Source organism: Schistosoma haematobium, chromosome 5 (assembly GCF_000699445.3).
Source record: "Schistosoma haematobium chromosome 5, whole genome shotgun sequence".
Lineage (NCBI taxonomy): Eukaryota > Metazoa > Platyhelminthes > Trematoda > Strigeidida > Schistosomatidae > Schistosoma > Schistosoma haematobium.
Genome location: NC_067200.1, coordinates 10,500,942 through 10,523,317, shown reverse-complemented (window position 1 = coordinate 10,523,317; position 22,376 = coordinate 10,500,942). Strand labels below are relative to the sequence as shown.

Sequence of the window (22,376 nt, the reverse complement as noted above, 5' to 3'; positions counted from 1 at the left end):
GTCTTAGTATGAGGCTCTTTAGACGTGTGCTACTACATTCTCGTCAGTGATTGAACTTTAAATTTTCAGGTGTCATAAGCAGTGCTTAAACTTTAAACTATTTGGCCTTTGTGAACAAAGAGTTGCGGATATTGTCAAATCTAATTGAAATCATTAAACAATCAATGATAGACCACATTCAAAGCCTTAAAGCGCAAAACCCGAAGTCCTGGGTCCAATTCTCCCTTATGGGGTCGTGAATGCGCAACACTGAGAAGTTCCATACTATAACGAAATAGCCGTCTACGGCTTCTGATCGGTTTGTGATCCCAAAAATATTATAATTTTTTAATGATTATGAAAACGGATAAGCAAATGACTTACATCCTCTGTATTAGACAACATTATTGGTTCAATTTGATCACCAGGCTGATTAATCAAGAGACTGACTTGATGTGGCAATTCATACAAAGTTTGGTTTGTAAACTGAGTACTTGGTAACCATAGAACTAAATAGTTTCGAACAGAAGACAGTAGACTAGTGCTTGGTTTTAATGAGATACGAGCATGTGTTGCACCCAATTCAATTAATTGAAAATCACCTGGTGGATTGGGTAAATCTATGAAAAAGAAAGACAATTAGTTATCTTGGAAAATGGAATTGGTGATTAAAATTTCACAGGAGTCTATAAAATGAAAAACAAATGATAGATCAGCATAGTTTCTTTCAGTGACTATTTTCCACAATGTATAGTAGAGTGAGTAGTATAGGTGTACAAAAATGGAAACCAAGTAAATGAATGATGGAAATAAAAAAGATTCATTGCGATTACGATATAACTGTATTATATTCAGTTAAAAATGTTGGACTAGCATAAAACAGACTAAAGTAGTGATATAGTTTATCTGGAAGGGCGACATATGAAGAAGACAGAATCCATCTAACTCCATAAGATTATTATTAATCAAGATTAATATTAATACTATTTTAACACTTATCTGTCAATCACAAGCACCCTTTACAAGATTGAGGATATTCTGTAATGAATAAAATGAATCATATATGTTTTCATCAAAGCAACTGTCTAGGAGTTACAAACTTCTACCTAAAGTTTTTGCTGATGATATCGTTCAGAAGAACGATGACAGCTCCATGAGCAGACCATCCAGCTCAAAGAATAAAACTCCATCAAAATCATCCATCTGAGCTATAAATCTCTGCGATCTCAATTTAAAAATAATATACATTATGGGAATTTAAACTGCGAGAAACTTTCTACTCTAGCAGTAATTGTGTGTTCATTTGTGACTAAATTCGACGGGCACTTCCCACATTTATAATGAAAATGCCTTATGTACGGAGTCCAAACATACCTGAAATCGAGGAAGGTATACGTTTGATGACAATGCATAATCTTAATAATATTGACACGAACAGACTGTCGGGACACAGCGGAATATGTATATAAACAATTGAAGGCTATTTATATGCATTATGAAAATACCTTGTAACCTCACAACAATCTTATATCCGTTCCACTTGTTATTCGTGTTTAGGAATACTATCCTGAAAAACGACGTGATAAATTTCCTCGTAGATAATTTTTAGATCAGTATGTCAGTAAGAAATAGAATAATCCCTATAACTAATTTGTACGTTATTCAAACAACAGTCTGCCTTTCCTTTTATTCCTTTTGAGAATCATACTTCAAGTATATTCATCAATTCCAAACAGTAATTCTATTTGTTTTCACGGAATAATTATTACAGGGTTGCGGAGATTGTTGAGTTTTAATTGAGATCATGAACCGATCAATGTTAGACCACCATTGAAGACCTGGAGGCCCTGAATGACCGTTTCACCCTACTGCGGGACTCCTCAGAAGTGCGCGCCTACGATCCTCCGCGTGCAATTCGAACCCTGGACGTTCGGTCTCGCGCGTGAACGCCTAACCTCTAGACCACTGAGCACGCCAGCATCCAACAGCGTTAATGTCTAACTTCAAACAATCCACGATATAGTGCAACCATCTTGTGCTCACTAGCTTCAAGAGGTAATTTCCGGAGTTCTAATGAGAAACCGTGACTGATGGAGTTCAACCGTGTCAGGTGTGAGGCAGTTACCCACTGAAGACAATCGAAGATGGTCGAACAATTTTGTGGGTTGGTTGAAGTTTGACGTTGACACCGTCAGATTTTGGGCTCAATGATCTAAAATTTAGGTATTTGAGAGCGAGACCGAAGGTTTGAATCCCGCACGTGGGATCATGGATGTGCAATGCTGAGGAGTCCCATACTAGGACATGACCGCCATCCATTGCTCTTAGGTTTCCAATTGTGATCTAACATTGATCGCTTCATTATCTCATTATGTACATATCAATAAATTCTAAATGAATTACTTCAGGTACATAGCAAATGAAATCATTTTTCATAAAGTAAGCTAAAGACATAATTAAATTGATTATTTTAGTATGTCAATTAAATTAGATGATTTATAGTTAATTTTAATGTAAAAATTACCTATACTGGCGACTGTGAACAACATAGTAGTCAGTCAAAGTGCAATGTTACTTAGAAATCAATTAACAATGAAAACTTATAAAATTTTAGTTAAGTAATAGTTTTGATAGGATTAATTAACAATTACATGTTAAATTATCTTTATTATAAGAAGAGAATAATATTGAGTTTACATACTGAGAGTCGCGTTAGTGTTGTGAGTTAAGGTTAACTGTTTCCACAAAGAATTGCTCTTGTCTTTTAAGACCACCGACTAGGCAATACCCAAGTTAAGAATTTGGTAGTAAGTAAAGATTAAAAAAATAAATTGATGAGGTGATGTTTCTTAATAAATTGAGATGGTCAGGACACGTGTTACATATGCTAAATCATCTTTTGCCTCTATGGGAGAAGTTGTCTGATATAGGAGTATATTGGAAGAAAGATAGCTGTAGTCAAACCAAAATTTGACATCGGTTCATGAATTCATGTAAATAGATGTAGACCACCTTATTGAGGATCTATGTGATTACCATAACCATTGGTTGGGGACTATGGATGACGTTACTCAAAAATTTTTTTAATGGCATCGATGCACCCATTCTTTGTCTTCACTCAAATTCTGAGCTCCTGAATTCTTCTAATAAATTGCATTTTCTTGAATTGTATCTTTGACGTGTAATTTAGCATATTCTACATGTTACATATACTGTTTTGATTGCACAATGGACATTCATTTTATTAATTTCAAGCATTTTTTAAAAAACTTGGTTCATAATAACATTCACTACTGAGGAGTCCCATACTAAGACGAAACGGCCGTCCAGTGCTTCCAGGTTTTCTATGGTGGTCTAGCTTCAATTGACTAATGATTTCAATCAGTGAAATTTCTAAAAAATCTCCACAAAACCCCTTCTGACAATATTTTTAACCAATCTAATAAATACTTAACTACGTATACAATTGAAATATGAAAAAAAATCGGTACAATCATGTAAGATCAAACAGGTTATAAAGTGTATAACATATCGATTCATTTATTAAACTTTATAAGCCAAGATGGATAGTGGCTAGCAGTAAAATCTATTTGGGACTCTTCAACTGAATGCACCTGCATCCCAGAGTTGATATACACTCTGGAACTCGAATTCACTACTATTTGTTTCAAACACCATCGCGTTATCCATTTACATCATGAATTGATTAATCTTAGATCATCATTGAAAACTTAAAAGTATTAAATGATCATTTTGTCTTAGTATAGTGATTGTTTGGTTTACTTTCAAATTAATGTTCATCACCACCCAGTGATCAATCAATTGTGATTACATCTCATTCCTACAGGAGGTCAGTCGCGGCCCGGATAGCTCAGTGGTAACGTCTCTGACTGTGAAGGTGGGTGACACGGGATCCAGTCCGCCAGGGGGCACCAGTTCCCTCAGGATTACAGGTACACCTTGCGGACGAGTGTCAAGTATCACGAAACCCGAGTCCAGGGTTTCCTGTCGACTACCTCCAACCACCATCTAATCTCAATTAGTATATTTCTATTGTTATTATTATTATTATTATTGTGAAGTAACATAGAAAGTAATTATGAAAGTTATTTATTCCTTACTTTTTACAATAACTTGTATATCCTGATAAATACGTCCAATTGTTGATTCAGCTACACATGTAACATTAACTGATTCTAATAGATTTGTTAAAACAAGTTTTGCAGTACCAGGTGGTTGTTTATTTAATTGTTCTCCAGGTAAATTTTGTTTATCTCGAAACCATTGAACATTAGGTACTGGTGCACCAACAGCAGTACAAGTTAAAGTTAATTGACCACCTGGTGGAATAATTTGTCTTGATGCAGGAAGATTAGTAAAATGAGGTCGAAATCTTTTGGCTAAGACAAAAAATAATAATAATAGAAGAAATGAAGGGTTTGTAATAACTCTTCAGGATAAGTAAGCACATATTAACAATTCTTCATCTTAATGGTAAAATAGACTTCATTTCATCGAAAAAGATGATGTTTTAATGACTAATGTCAAAGTGTATTATCCAAACTCACTCATTCCGTAACAAATATTTAGCATCATATCCATAAGATAGAACCTAGATCACTTAAATCTTACGGTTGTTCATAAACACTATCGATGACTAAGTTTAAAGATCAGATGTTAGATATTTTCAACTTTAATTTCAAGTTATAGGGAAGGAACTGTTCACTATGTCTTCAACTATCAACTTTTACCTATCTATTCGTTCAGACATTTATGACATTATGTACAGTGTTGATTTTCACAAGACTCGAAGATTGCACACAAACAGTTAGTTTCTAGCTAATAAACGACAATAAACAGTTGGGAAAGGTCTAGACGACCAGTGAAGAAATTAGTTCCTTCGATCTCAAAGCTGCTGTATGATAAGAGAGTGATTAAAATAAACTTATTCTCATTATCACACTTAATGAACTAGAGGTGAACTTATCACGGAATTCAAAATTCTTATTAGTTACTCTGTACGTAGAATATCCTCAATTTCCTTGTTTTCCAGATCAGAGAATTCTGGAGGATGCCCCAAATATGTCAACTAACTAAGAACCTACTACAACGAGTGAAACTTTCTACTTCAATACGTAGTTACAGTTCCTTCTATTAATGGATTTAAAAGAGATTTAACGCAAACGACAGTTCATCATTGTCAAGAAAAAAATGTATCTCTTCCAGCCTTTAGTCATTAACATTTAATCATCATAAAATATTTAAAATGTGTTTATACAAAACACTTTAATAATAGTGATTGTGAACATCCTACGGTAAAAATAATTTATGACTTCGTTCAATAATTCACTTGACATCATTTGCTTGTATCTTTACATTATTGTTAAAGACTTGCAATAGATCAGTCTCTTGTTGGCATATGGACATCCTGTGCAAACTGTCTTAAGTCACAAGCTTTATAAGCAAAGATGGATAGCGAGTAGCAGTGGAATCCAGCACGTTCATTTCGTCCTATTTAGGACTCGTCAAGCTGGATGTACCTACATCTTAGAGTTGATGTTCATTCCGTGACTTGTTCAATAATGAATAATTTTTGTGTTGTATTCAATCCTAAAATCACTTGGATAATTTCATTCACTTAAAATCTAATAACACACACACACCAGAAAAGAGAATTACTATTATTATTATGAATGTTCAAGTGTTTTATTCCATCTTTATTTTGTTTAAATGGGTTTATAATTATAGGCTGTAAAATATATTTTTTATGTTTAATAAACATAAAACATAAATTTCTTAAAATAAAGGAGAATATATATTTAAAGAAAATTTATTTAATTAAGTAGATCATCGAGATTAGTTTTTCATGATGGATTAACACATCCACATCCAGAGCCCTTGACCTAAAGGTCTAATCCACAAGGCAGTGGAGCAACGTCAGGAGATGTGTTCCCATGGTAGCCGGTGATCAACGATTGGTTCATACGCCATTTGTTCCTTCAGGATACTGAAACCAGAGTTTTGCAACTCCTCTAGGTGGTCGCTCTATATCCATCCAACAGGTTAAAGAGCCGGATATTAGCTTTTAGTCCTCACAATTTCTTAAACAACAATTCCACGAGAAAGTAGTGTATAGAACTTCCCTGACAGTGGCTGTATACGCGTGGCCATGTAAGAGCATTTGGAGAGAAAGAGCTAACTCTCTCCACTATCGGCTGTACCAGGGCATTCGGGGGCTGTGTAATGCTAGCTTGAGATATTCTATCACCAGGCATCTATGATTGTTCCACTAATTCAACTCAAATTTCTTATCATTCACCATATTATCTCAATCATTGTGGAAAAATGTAATAAATATTACGTAAGTGGTAGGCTTGGCCAATCACGCTTAGACCAGATGGTAAACACAAGCCAGTAGTCAGATTTTATTTTCATTCTCTAAGGAATGCCATGACCTTATATAAATGTTCGATTTGGCTTAAGTTATTAAAGCTTCTTTCTCATTCTCGGTTGTTGTTGTTTTCATCAGGCAGATGGTTTGAGCTCAGCTATTGAAAACTTACATATCATTAGCAGACTTGAATGAACATATAACATAACAGATAAAAGTATTATTCAGATTTTAGAGAAAAAAATGTTCCAATATAATATATATAATGAAACAATCGAAATGGTAATCATTTGCCATAATACTTTCTGATGAATAATTCAATCCAGCACATTAGTTCCCAACAGATCCTACTAAAATGGACCAAAAAAATAAAAACTCGTGGAAGCAAAAAACACACTCTGCATTAATGCTTTGCATAAAAAAAATTTGGGAGCAATCAAAACATGCAATTTTTATGAGAAGCACGTCACACCAAGATTAGCAGCTATTTAGATCACTTTAATAAAATATCTTTATATATGTTAGTTACAAACTTATTTAGTTAAATACAATACAAAATATAGCAATCAACAGAGCAGAGTATTTCATTCTTTCGAGAAACAGAGAGAGAGAGGGTGAGGGAAGGAAACAATTTAGCATATCACATTTAGTCAAACGAGAGAAAAATAAATAAGGATCAATGTGAAGGCAAATTTTGTAGTTGCGTGCATATAAGATTGAACTGTAAAATATTCATAGAATTCATTTAGAATTGATTAGATCGCGTAAAACTAAGCAAAGTGATCTAATGTCTGGAGAGGGTGTTTGCTTTTTTTCATACAAATTACAAATAAATGCATACGTATATATGTATATATAATTATGTAATATATGTATAAAGCCATATACAAAATACATACTACTTGGTGCCAGCATTTGTAGACTAGCTTCAACGTTTTCTATGTTTGAGAAAAAATAGGAAATGTTTGATTAAAAAGGTATGTTTACGAGAAAACAAACATGTCATTATAAATTTTCATCAAGATCTTACTTAATTAGTAATACGTGTTCAACTTGAAATGATTGGCTGTTGATATTTTAACTGAAATGTGATCAGTCTTGATTGGTATGTATGCATCTTAAGCGGATTACCTCGATATAGCCATTATGAAACAAGTTGATATTAGAATAGGTAGAATGTAGCTAGTATTAAGATCCAGTATGCGAGTTTTTTCTACTTTACACTCGTTAGTTGAACATACCTTGTCACATCTGTTATCCCAACCCAATGCCGTTCTATTCAAACACTAACGCGCTATCCATTTGGTTACTCAGTTCAGATAGTTACTCGCTTGTACAATTGGTATAAAATTTAATTTATTTTAAAATGATTTGGGTCATCTAACTGTTGCTAAAAGGATAATGCAGTGGCGTTTAAAGAAAACAACACTACGTTTCAAATCTGGACTGTACTTTAGTTCTAGAATTCATTTACATCCAGCTAGTAAGCCTTGAATTGGATAAAACATGAGTCCTAGATTCTTTTGCTAACTACATACCATCTATTTTAAAATAACATTATGTTTGTTTATTTTATTAACTAACTGTATGTATAATTTCTTTTATTGAGATCGTAGACCGATTGATTTCAGACCATCTTTGGAAACCTGGAAGCACTGGACGGCCAATTCGTCCTATTGTGGGACTCCTCAGCAGTGCGCATCCACGATCCCGCTCGTTGGATTCAAATCCAGGGCCTTCGGTCTCGCGCACAAACGCTTAACCAACTGGAACACTGGGCCGGCATCCAATGGTGATAGTGTCTAACATCAATAATATAATGATTTTATTCTAAATCTCATGCTTAGCAATAGTAATGACTATTTAGGACAAAAAGAAAAATGTTCAATATTTCAATCAGTGTCCTAGTTTTATTTGTGAATATATGCATAAAAGTTGTTTAGCACTTAGTTGTCAATAGTGATAACCTACCAGTGATCATTTTTTTCAAATAAGGCTTTTGTTTTAACTATAAACTTTACTCTTATAATATCCTTTTCTACATTACACTATACATATTTAATGCATTTATTTCATTGTAATCATCACTTCATATATATTAAATAATATATAATGAGTAGTATGTACAATCTATCGGTTTGATAGTTTTGACCGTACATTACAATAACTAGATTTGTAATTCATTGTATAGTATTCACTTAATGATCACATGAGTACATTATGTCATATATATATATATACATATTACGTCAAAGGAAATTATAGACTAAAAAATGGTAATGTAATGCTTTTCCTATTTAGACTCAGGAGATTAAATCGATCGTTTATCCAATAAATGTAACTTAGGAAATATATAGTTAAATGTATCTAGCTTGAAATCATATTATAATCTTGTATGTAGACTGTTAATATTAATCATTAGTTTAAATTGAAGTCAATGGAACTAGTTTCGATGCCATAAACTAATGTCAATATTTTCAAGGTTTTGTATCATCTTATTGTTAATATTCCTATGTGGATTGCCTTAAAATTTTCATTGTGTCAACATTTATTTATATATACATATATGGATTGTAACTTGTGGTGAAATCCTGTCACGTAATTGTTAGATAGATATGTTGGTTTGGAACTCGAACCTAGTGCCTTCCTCTTTAAATGTCACTAATGAATACTGTTCAGTTCAACGGTCGCTGACTTCGTGAATCGACGCCACGCTTTGATTTTACCGCCCTTAGAGTACTTCCAGATTAAATATCCTTGTTCGTCAAAGTAGTCAGTGGTTATGCATAAGACATGTAAAGAGAATGGTATTAGGTTGGAGTACGAAATCAAAACTGAAATACGAGTACATTTAGCTGGTTAGACTCAAACAAGTAGAAACAGAAGTACTGGGTTTCATTAGTGGACATGACGCAATTTTAAATCAATGACTCGACAGTTTAAACAGTATTAATTGCAGTCATTAAGTTACAGTCTAAACTACATGTTTAGACGCTTCGATTATTGGTAGATTGATTAGTTAATAATAAGAAATTTGTTGAATACAACATTCAAAACTATACATACAGGATAGATCTCTCAGAATTTGTAATACACAATGTGGTCAATACCCATAATATTAAAAATTTCTATTGTATAGGTTAAAACAACACATTTAGTCAAACAACACTTTGTATCACAAGTGCGTAATCACTAGACAATCATTAAAAATCAGGAAGCATTGGTTAGATATTTTATCCTACTGTATGACACCTCGACAGCACACATCTAAGATCCTAACATAAATCAAACTCATGACTTCTAGGTATCTCGGAGTGCACTTGACTACTGATTCAGTATCGTTAGAAACATTTAATATTAATAATAACCGTATCCACACATGTTAATAATTTGGGAAGGTATTTCCACAAATTCTAGTGAGAAGCAGTGACCAGTTCAATTCAACCATATCATCTGAAAGGCAGTTACCAACTAGTAGCGTTAAAATGATGGTTTTGCAATATATATAATACATTCAGGTTCGAAAAGTGAAGAAGTGGATAGTAATTAAATAGTCTGAATGGGCTAATCTGAAGGTCCAGGTCTTTTTCACGTTGAGGTCTTAGATAAGCACTGTTGAGGAGTCTTGTGCTAGAAAGAAACAGCTGTCTGTTGTTTCCCGATTTTTATTAGTTATCAAAGACTAGTCTGTGGTGCAACTTACAAAAACGACATTGTTCGCTTATATATGGAATTCTCTAAAGCGTCATTACTTCAAGAGTGACATGTACCATATTGATCAACATTAGGGTTACAATTTTAGACATTAATGTATCACAAACATACATCCGATAGGTTAATAACGAGTTATTGATTAAAACAAAAATGTGCATTAAGCCGAAAAGTCCCGAGTAGAACAAAACATTAATCCTGGATTCCACTCCTAGACATATTCCATTTGTTCTGTTTTAAAAGTGCAGAGGGTTGAAATATCTCACTTAATGTACATACTTGTATGAACTTACCACGAACAAGTAGATTGTCTCCAGATGATAGACGTGTACCTTTGTCATTTTTCGCTTCACACTCATATTTTCCTTCATCTTCTTCAACCAGGTTTTGAATACGTAGATTGCCGACATCTATGAAATAAACATTTTTAAAGAAAATAGGGTTAAAAGAAAGATTGATTGTTGGAAACACTTTAAAAAAATTATATAACATTATTGAATAAGAAGGCGTGCATGTGAGAAGGAGAGAGGTTTAATGAAATGGATACCAGTTGTTAAACAGAAGTGATATTAGATAATCAATGTGCTATTATATAGACTGTGAATTGATTAGAGTTGTAAATATCCACGAATGAACTGTTGGTTTATAGACAAACGCACTGTCAGCTCTATCTAGTCCTGATGGCTTCAATCTATGAATATGTAGTTTTGATCCTATGTGAGAACCGATAGTTTTTGTATTGACATTAGTACATGATGTGAGTTAATTTCACTTAGAGAATTACTGAAAAACAGAACTCACTGGGCACTTATTGCATTCTATTAAATGACCGTTCATCTATGTGCTCATAAGTCACTTCAAATATTACAGAATTCAAAGATCTTAAGTTTTGAAAAGAACACGATTACTTTAAACCATTGTATGCCCCTCTGGCCACCAGTTCCTATTTCAAACTTCAACTAGTTCAGAACATAACATTATGATAATGTAAGGTTATTCAATGTCCATTGATTGAAGATTAATGACACACTTCTAAAATTCTCCGAAATCTATGAAATTTCGGTGATCTAGAATTTTAGCTTCTCCTCAGTCACATTCATGCCCATAAGCATTTATATCCATCAATATAAACGATAACGCATGTTTTCACTTCACTATATGTATTCGTGTATTCGTTATTGACGATAGCTTGAACTGAGCGCTGACTTTGTTCTTTTAGAATGACAAGAAACGCTATTCATATAAACTAATTGTCTCAAAAAAATCACTCATTCATTATATGAAATTACCAAATTTTTCAATTAAACCTCTATTCATTCTAACCAAAACTGTAGTGAATTTAGCAAAACAAAAATACTAATCTTTCCTGTGAATTGACGAGTAGTTAGATCAGAAAATATTGAACATTGTTCAGTCGAATCGAACATAATAACAAACAATAGGTTGAATTTTTTTAAGCAATGATGGATAGTGGCTAGCAGTGAAATCCAGTTTGACGCGCGTTTCGTCCTATTTGGGACCCGTCAGCTGGATCCACCCGCATCTCAGTGTTAATATTCACTCTGGGACTCGAACCCAATACCATTCGCTTCAAACGCTATCGCGTTATCCACTCAGTTACTGAGTCCTAATAATAAATCTTTAATAGTAGTGGTTTACCTTTGACAAAATAAAGTTTAAATAATTTACGAATGGCCTGTTTTTTTTTTACAGAAGGTAAATAGTTAAACATTTGCCAATTCAATAAAATTTGTTTTAAGACAAACAAACAAAAACATACTGACAACACAATAACCCGAACAAACGTTTTTTCCTCCTTTTTACAAACGATTTAAATAATGAATAAGTTGAGCGCGAAATAAGAGACATCATTTATATTGCTTGTTTTATGACATTGATAATGTGTAGTTCTGTAGATATATGCATTTTACTTCATCACATATATTCATCTTATTTGTATAGTTACTGCTCTCTCTTATTCTCTTATTCTCTCCCTTCTCTTTTTTCTTAACTTACCCATCTGTTCAATTTCGTCGTTTCGTTCACTTGTTTTATAAACGCAATAAACATTTGAATTATCAATCGTGAATCAGTAGTGATATTGAGAAAGTGTGTAGAATAGTGTACGATTGTAAATCCAGCCATGAATTATATATATATATATATATATATATATATATATATATGCATATCATAAAATATGACATTGTTTACTTTCAGTACAACTCTCTAGCTCTCCCCCTCTCTCTCTGTCTTTCCTTGTTTCAATCTCACTCTGGTTCTCTTTTTCTTATTAGAAACTGTTTTATTATTATTATTATTATTAAATAGGATGTCTTTAGTTTTAAGTAGCCTACTGTTATGGTTTTTGTTATTACTGTTGTTATTATTGTATAATTGTCATTATATACTATTGTATATTGTACATTGAACAATGTCAAAAGTGTGAACAGACTAGACTTATAATTTATATACATTTGGATACACTACCTACATCAGTAACTACTGAATAGACTCACTTACTTCCTTCCTTCCCTCCTTCCTTCCTTCTTTACTTACTTACTTATGTACTTACATACTTACTGTCTAAATATTAACATTTTAATCTACTGTTTGCTCTTTTTTTCCCAAACTAATTCAAATGAGCATGTTGCTTATTCATTTTCGCGTGCTCATAATATAAATCACATACAAACATGCATAGATACAGATAAACAAGGGAAATTAAGAAATTCAAAATTAATTTTTAATCAGGAACAAACAGGAAAAAAACAGAATTCTGCTATTTGCTTTCTATCACTTGATCTTATTGTCTAGTTTTTTTGTTTTATGAAAAAAAAACATTGATCACGAAGTGTATTGATGCGTTTAGATTGAAATTGGCATCATATAGCGGTAGATACAAGAAGATTGTAAGATAAATAAAATGAATCAGTTTCTTTTCCAGACAAGATTATTATATACACCAAATAGAAATTGAATATGTAACCATGTTATTTCAAGAAATTGTCATTTCAATGGTTGAAATCATGAGTCAGTTGAAGCTAAACCATCATGGAAAACCTGGAAGCACTAGACGGCCGTTTCGTCCTATTGTGGGACTCCTCAGCAGTACACACCCACGACCTCGCCCCCTGCGAGATTCGAACCCAGGATCTACTGGCTTCGTGCGCGAGAACTTAACCACTAGACCACTGAGCCAGCATCCAACGGTGTTAATGTATAACTTCAACTAATCCACGAAATTGAGCAACACATCCACCACTGTCCTCGGTGAGTCATTGTTATGATCGTTGAGTATTTGTGACATCATCTTTATTGTATAACATGCAATAGATAATATCTAACAGAGAATCTGACCGAATATTCGTTATGTTATTATAATAAAAGAAATTTGAAATAAATAATAATGAAGTGACTCAGACCCAACCAGCGGAGATTTTATTGGAAGTAGTTTGTTGGTTTTTTAGTGTCGCAAACTAAGTATAATCATCGAGTAAGCAAAACTATTAATAACTTCAAGATAAATGAAATATCAATGGTCAAGATCATGAGTCAGTTGAAGACTCATGATCTTAACCATTGAAATTACTATAATGATAAATGAAATAGTTCACTGCTTTTAACGAGTTCAACTATTCTGTGATCAGATTAAAGATTGCAGCCGACTAAATTTGATGTAATATTTTTTTATATAACAGTAAACAATTGGTTATATGGAATAGATTGTGTAAGGATGGCCCACTGGTGAACTCGAAAAAACTCTAAGAAACTCAGAAACAGCCGGAAGATATTCCATTCAATCGTCCTTTGAAAGAATATTCCAGAATCTTTACGTGTGATTTCCCTCTGTATGCAGATTGGAGGACTATAATGATGATTTTGTTTTTACTAAAAACTATATATGCCTGACAGTTTTGTACCATAATTGACAATATTTGAAATAACATTCATTTCATTTTTCTGTCTTTTCCTTTGCGAATTTATGAGTTCTAGTGTTCGAGTGCTCAAGTTGTTCGCAGTATATTAAGAATCTAAGCTCTATATATAACAGATTGATTATAACTTTCAGTCGAATCCAGTTTCATTCCATTTGGAACTCGTCAACTAGACAGACCTGTATTCCTTGAATTGATGATCACTCGAGGACTCAAATCCAATGCCTTTTTGCTTAAAACGCTAACAGATTATCGATTTAATTAATAAATCCACATATTCGTCCACCTGTATAATGGATATGAAAATCCAACTGGACAATTTCACATAGGACGAAACCCAAGTTCTGTATTCTACAACATAGCTTTTATTACATATAACACGACGTCCTAATAACACGGTTAATGAAACCCACTTGAAAATATCAACGGAATAATTTGAATCATTACAACTTATGGTAAATGAATATATCATAAGACCATTCTCATCTTGTCATTCAAATCATTTATAAGTCATATATATACTCTACTTCACAATGATTTACGCATTCATCACTATGCATAGTACCAATCTATTCTTAAAGAATCACATTATTATCAATTAGAGATAATCTCACTTCATAAATAATCTAATTATCTACCCTATTTTCTTATTCCATTTTGTTTTCTAAAAACAGATAGACAGATAGATATATTACGTCGAAATAAACATAAAACAATAAAGTGAGTATTCACGGATTATTGCCGAAAAGAAAAAGATTGAAAGAGGCAAATGATATTTAAATAAATAAGACTATCTTCCAAAAACACAAAGAAAAATAGTGAAAACATTAAAGAAAAAGAAAACCTAAAGAATACATGATGATTTATATATGTATCCAATGTAATTAGTTCTTTTGTCTAAGTGATTAACTAACCATCTATCTATATAATTATCCCATCATGATCCAAGAAACTAGTGTTGGGTGTGTGTGTGTGTGTATGTATGTGAGTATACATTTATATGCACATATACATGTATAAAAGTATGCGGAGAAGTACATGTCAAACATTCTTCTGTCTCTCTCGCTCTCTCTCCCTCTTTCGCACACATACACACACACACAAAGAGACAATAAAATGCCGACAGGCGATAAGAACTACGTCTATAAGCTAGTTATGTCTCGTTAAGTATACATTTAGATAAATAAATAATCTTCACATGTTTCTCTCTAGAAGTTTTATTCTTCTTTTTTTTTAGAAGGAAAATGACTATTTTCCGCTTAATACAAATTATTTAGAACTATATTACAATAACCATGGTATTAGTAATAATAATAAGGGAAATATGTTAGAAAGAATGAAACTAAATTAAATAAAGCATATCATTTCATTTGTCGGCATCTTTTATACCATAAATAAAATTTAAACAATTGACTTAATTTTGATGAAGTTTTGTTGTCTGAATTTTATGCTGATGATGTTGTTCAGAAGAATGATGAAAGCTTCATGACTAAACCATCCAGATCAAAGAATAAAAAACTCCATCAAAATCATCCACCTGAGCTACAAATCTTGTCTACCATCACAATTGACTTAAGTTCATACGGGATACTAAATACAGTAAAGACTGAGATAAATGATGATGTAACGTAATAAATATCGTTGAATCTACAACTTGTGGGATGTTTTAGTTTTCTTAAGCTATTGTTAATTAATTACGAACTTATCACTTAGTTCACATTCAAATATGTTGTAGTTATGAGCATATTTTAAATTCTTGTTCATGATGATCTGTGGTTAGGAATTTACATATATTATTGTACGATTGTTGATTCATACTGATGAGGACACTATACAAAGGATATATACTTGCTAACTTTATCCTCCGATTGAACATTCGGAAGGGAGGATTTCGACAATAGGAGTTAGGGTTTTAGTCATCCACTGTGTCAGTGGACAAGTAGATCATTGGTCATACAGATGATATAAAACGTAGTCCAAACTCAGAAAACTAATCACTGGTTGTAGAAAAAACATGAATATCCTGATGGGGGACCTGAACATCAAGGTCGATATGAACAACATCGGATATGAGCCGATATGAACCGAGAGAAAGTTATAAGAACGATGAAAGACTCGTAATTGCATGTACTTTAAAAAACATGGTTATGAGTGGTATAGTTTTTCCCCAAAAACGAATACACGAAACTACAGGAGTCTCACCGTACCACAGCACAGAGAACCAGATCGGTCACATTGCTTTCCAACATAAAGCTTACACAAAACCACTTTATGATTTTAAAATTCAGCCTATGCCCTACATTGACCAGAAAAATATTGAAAACTAAATGTATTTGAAAAACTGTTTCAACTTAATATGGGGATATACAGGAATGCTCTGAATTAGTGGCTTAATAAGTTAAGCGCCGAAGTTTCAAATACAAATACTAATTGAACTGATCAGAGGGGACACTTATGGAAGTCTAGTTCATACCATTTATTTTTAAATATCAGATTTTATCTCAGCTGTTAATTTCTAAGGGAAACGAAATTGTCTGACCATCAGGGTAGGGTGAGCCACACTAACGAAGCATCAAATAATGTAGCATTGATGCAAAAATATGTAGGTTGAACAGGTTCATTACCCCCAATTCATTTAAACAACTTGCGTAAGCTCATTATATCAAATACGATCAACATATTACGAGATCACCGAAACTTGACGTTATTGTAAGAATACATTGTTGAATAAAATAATTATTTCATAGTTTATAAACGTTACTTCATAACAAATTAAGAAAAAGTTAGTTGTAAAATGCGTTGCGCAATTCGATTCAAATTAGTTATTCTTCCAGAACAATGATCATTAGGATGTTGTAATAGATACCAATGTTTTTGATGGAGTTTTGTTCTCTGAGATAGACTTTTATCTGAAGTTTGTGCTGATGATGTCGTTCAGAAGAACGATAAATGCTCCACGACCAAACCATCCAGCTCAGAAAACAAAACTCCATCAAAATCATCCACCTGAGCTACAAATCTTCTCCATCATCTCACAGATACCAATGTCTAAATCATTTTACAACCGTTTAAATTTATCTACAAAAATGGTTGCTATGTCTATCTATATCAAGGAATATAGAATGAAACATTTGAGACAGATATACGTAACTACTTTGTTTTCAAGTTCATCAAAGATTATTTTTCACGTTAGTCCATTTTAAATTAATTTGATTTTTTTTCAAATAACAAGCTGATATAATCAGATAATTAAATTCACACTTTATCAGAGACCATAACTACACAAACTTTATGCATGATTGATATTTTTATTTGATAATACGTAAAATAATGAAATAGAAATTATCAGAAAGAAGTTATTGTGAAGATTATAGTAAGTTTTAATAGTTGAATTCATGAATGTCTGTTGTGAGGAAGTAATTCACTGAAGACAATGGTAGATAGTGGTTCAATTTCGTGGATTAGTTGAAATTAGACAGACGGACGGACTGTAGACACAACTTCTACTCCTTAAGAGTTGTCAAATGCTGGAATTCGCTGCTGACTGAGCTAGTTCAAGCGACTCGACATATTCCTAGGGACTAAGGATAACATCTTACTATGATCTATCAATTTCTTTTTCCCCTTTTATCATTAATATACATAGGTTCCTGCCTGGAGGTATAGGTGATCCACTGCTACTAGACACGGAAGCCCGTTAAGCGAAAGCTTCTTTTATTCCGTCCATAAGCATTTTGAACCATTTTTCAAAATGGTTGAATGCCAGCCAGCTCAGTAGTCTAGATTCGAGCCTCACGAGAGAGATCATCGAAGCGCACTTGTGAGGAGTCCCATACTAGGACGAAACAGCCGTCCAGTGCTTCCAAGTTTTCCATAGTGATCTAGGTTTATTCGACTCATGAATTCAACTATTAAGTAGAAATCAGTAATTGTATAAATTTTATCAGTAAGATAGTAGTTTAAGTGCGAGATTGAAATAGCTGCAATGAATTTTAACCAGTTAGTTAATATAAAAATAACTTCTGTATAAATGAATAGTTCATTGAAAAGAGAACAATAACGTTACAAAGTGTAAATAAATTTCACATAGATAATAAATCTATTGAAGCGTTCGAAAGAGTATTCTCTTTTATTTTTTAATTGAAAATACATAGAAATTCATTCATATGGATAAAGACTATTTGTGTTTTTTCAAACCCTTAAATGGATACAAATAAATTTTTCAAGGCTCATACTTAGTTCCTAGTTAAGAATTCAAGGTAAAGTTGAGCATTTAACTGTTTTACTGAGTATTTAGAGTTAGAATTGAAAGTTAAGAGTAGTGGTCTAAGTCAAGATTAATGATTTATCTTTGAACATTGAAGATAGGGTTGATTTTCATGTGGTTTATAAATCAATGTCTGATATGTTCAAAGCTTTACATTTTTATCTTTTAATGACACTATACAAATGTATTCTACTTCTCATTTTATTTGTATTTAGAGCGAAACCTTTAACGTTATTCTCTAGACTCTGATTGGATCGTCTATTTATGATAATGGATTCAATTCACCTACGAATATCCATTATTCATAATGTACATGTTTCATATCTATGAATTATGACTGCTGCTGTGCAGCGACCTCGTACTTTGGTTTACAGACGGATATCTTGCCTACACTTCAAGTGATGTAAGTTGGCAGAGGTCAAAAGGCGAGGTTCTGTTACGCACCAGACCTGATGGTCTGGCGAGACTTCCAAGACAAATGAAGCCGTCATTGCGTTCAACTACTTCTGTGACTACCAATAATATGAATAGTGACGCAAGCCGATTCTGAAGCGACATTATGCATTTTGGGGGAGAGAATGGTATCCCAAAAGTGCTTGAATTGTTACTTAAGATGGTCAGAAGACTGCATTTTGTGAGCGTCTTAACCAAACAGTAGTATATGAACTGCGTATTGTAAGTCAACAAGTGGATCTCCTGGTGGAAGACCAATCCTTGAAAATTGAGACGATGGAAGTGTTATTTATGAAAGTAAATTTATGAAAACCTTAAATAAAAACGGAGAAAGCGGACAACCATGACGAATACCACATGAAATGAAAAATTCCAACGACAGTTCGCCATAAGCTCTGACTCAACCAGAAGTATTGAGAACCTGTACAAGGTTAATGCACTTCTTTGGTACTCCTTTCAATTACAGATACTTCCAATGAACCTCACGATTAATAGAGTTGAATACCTCCCTAATGTCAAGAAACACAACTGTAGTCGAACGTTCAAAAGTATGTCTATGTTCCAGAATCCTCCGAAGAGTGAATACTTGATGAATGCATTCACGTCAAGGTCTGAAATCAGCCTGATTTCCCAAGTTTAAGCATCACAACCTCCAGTTAGACCACGTCACCGTGAGGTTGACCGGCTCCTTTGCTAACTGTTTCTAAAGTATATTTTTGACTAGTTCATCGGTAAAACGAACTTTAAGTGGTTTTCTTAATGGCTTAAGAACAGAAGGATAAAAACCAAGGGTAAACTGCCTGAGGTCGATCACACATGATCTTTTCATGCGAAGTTTTTATTATGTTAGTTGTGCATTTCAAAAAGTCTGGCCACCAGAGACGGGATCCCGTTTGATAAGATAAAGCGTGACACTTCTGTTGAGTCATCATAATTAGCAGACCTGACCATCACTTCAAGATAGAAACTTTGATCGTGATGACAGTAAATCTGGAGAAATTGTTGTACTGAGACAGAAACCGAGAGAGGTTGTGTAATAGAAGTAGTATTAGTAGTAGTAATAGAAGTGTTGTGAACGAGAACATCAATGGGAACAACCAAACGCACTTAAATAAAATACAGAATATCTTGGTAAAATCTGAGAACCATACAGTAGATACTTCATATGCGAAATGTTCATCAATTGTCTCAGACTTTGTTGTTCCTTCGTTTCCATATCAGCCACTCTCTGTTCTCAATCTTTTCTCTTTGATCTTCTTAACCTTCTACCTCCAGACATTCTACATTCGACTAGTAATACATACTACTTATATCTGTTCACATCAGTGGCACACACCACAGTAGTAATAGTAGTAGTAACAAATTGCTAATTTCAAATTTGGTGACTAGATAATAACAATATAACACCGTAACATTGTTAAATTTTAATTCATACATTTAATCGGTATACCCTGTCGAATAGATCAAAACCCCGTCATATTCTACTTTACTCTGTCAAATAAATTTAATTCATCCTCTCCAAATGTAACATTAAACCTAGTTGATAGTTTTATTAAATCCAATATCCAAACCAGTTTAAATTCACCTATTTAGTTATATAACCGATTACTTATTATTTGAAATCTACTGATTTGAAACTAACGAATGTCAATTTATCTTTGATGTTGAATATATATACATATATATTGAACACATTATCTGTCTATATGTGTGGATGTGAACGCGCTCGCGCTTTGTTTGAATTTCAATTGAATTCCTTCTTTAATACAATAATACTTCAACTATTTTTCATAAAACTCTTACATTAATCAAAATATTGTGTGTATATAAAAAAGGACTATATCCACAAGTATCTATGACAGTTATTGCTAATCTATATGAATCCAATTTATTGATTAATTATCATTTAGAGTCATTTGAACATTGAACATTATTAAAGTGTCCATTTTGAAAGATTTCAAAAGTTCCTTTTTTTTGTTATTTTATAACCAAGAATGTCTTTAGAATTAGTAACGGCAAACAAAATTCATAATTTTAGTACTGATTAAAGTTAGACATGTACCTCAGCCCGCCGATCCCGACACAGTGATCAAGAGTTCATTGAATGTCTTAGGCTCAGACTTTGAAGGAATCGCGGGTATACATTTCTAGGGAGTTCCATAAAAGGATGAAATAAATATCTAGTGATGCTTGATTTTCAATAGTTACCTAATTTAGCTTGGTTAGTGATCATAGTGATATACAACAGCTTCTAAAAACAACCGTATCATTAATAATTGTGAACTTATTAGTCATTTATTTGGAAGGATAATTTCCGGAGTTCTAGTGAGACGGCATGACTAGTAGAGTTTAATAGTCTAAGATGTGAAGTAATTAAGCAGTATCACGAATTGAGTGTAATCTGTTTACAAATACAGGCTAGGCAAAGAGACATTTCTTATAAATTAGCTCTTCTTTATGGCTTTACACTAATATATATAAATTCCACTGAATTAATTCTACAAATGAACGTTAATATTCAAAAAAGTCTGCTTCATTTTCGAGTTGTCCAACTTTCACTTCTTACTCTTATGTAACTAACAATACAACTAATGGACTACATGACAGGAATAAATTATATACATAATTCAATAATAAGTAATTATTTCCAGTCATGTCGGTTAATTTACTGCTTATGTATGTTCTATACATACATTAAACTATTGATTAACTACTAGGATTATTCCTTAAAATTTATTGATTGACTAGTACATTTAAGAGGATATGTACATCTAGTTCAATTAGAAACAGTTTGGACTTTACCGCAGTTAATATTTTGAACTGAAATGTGATCAGTCTTGGTTGGTGTATGGGCATCCTGTGCAGATTGCCTCGATATAACCAATAAGACACAAATTAGCGTAGAATAGATGTAATATCTCTAACAGTGGAACGAAATCAAATCAAATCACATAACCGTTGTAAAAGTGAGTGTCTATCTGCACTAATTAAACTGGTGGATAAAGAACGGTGCTCGGTTCGAACACCAGAGTGAAGATCAACTCGGGAATGTGGCAGGTACATCCAGCTGACGATCCCCAAGTAGACAGGAATTCCCATCCTAGATTCGACTTGTAGTCATATACCATCTATTCTATATCAATATGTACAAAATTACAGTTAATATTCTGGATGTTATTAGACTAGTGGTAGGTGAATAAATCAATCCGCTTCTGCAGTTATATTTAGTTTCTCACATCAACAGAATATTCTCATGACGTTCTAATAATTAGCTGGTTACGGTTACTCCAAAGTCATAATAAACGGTCATATCGGGGACGGTAAACAAACTTTAGCTCAAGTCACAACATTGATTAAAGTTTCGGACAATCGAGCGTTGAACTACCAGCGCGTCAATATATACTTATAATTATTAATCGTGAAAGAATACTGGTATTAAGAAAGTTTGGACATTGAGAACATCATTCGCAAAAACAGCAAAGAAACATAGATCTAAAGGATTCAAGAGCTTAATACTCAATGGAGGATATAAATTGAATGCGCTTAAGCCATGATGACCAATTCTGAATCAAGTTAGCCAATGTCTCCAATTATTGATTATAGTAACAGTGTGGACTACAACCATGATGTATGAATA

At 33.1% G+C, this 22,376-nt stretch overlaps 1 protein-coding gene across 1 annotated transcript in view; it reads right to left on the bottom strand.

The window, feature by feature from the left end:
• MS3_00011127 (uncharacterized protein) overlaps positions 1-22,376 on the bottom strand; it is a gene marked incomplete at both ends in the record, with an annotated part of 170,451 nt that overhangs the window by 62,044 nt on the left and 86,031 nt on the right. The window contains 4 exons of the mRNA XM_051219539.1: positions 364-599; positions 4,101-4,379; positions 7,270-7,308; positions 10,375-10,491. Of these exons, the coding sequence (XP_051064864.1) occupies positions 364-599; positions 4,101-4,379; positions 7,270-7,308; positions 10,375-10,491 (671 nt within the window). The remainder of the gene's footprint in view (positions 1-363; positions 600-4,100; positions 4,380-7,269; positions 7,309-10,374; positions 10,492-22,376) is intronic.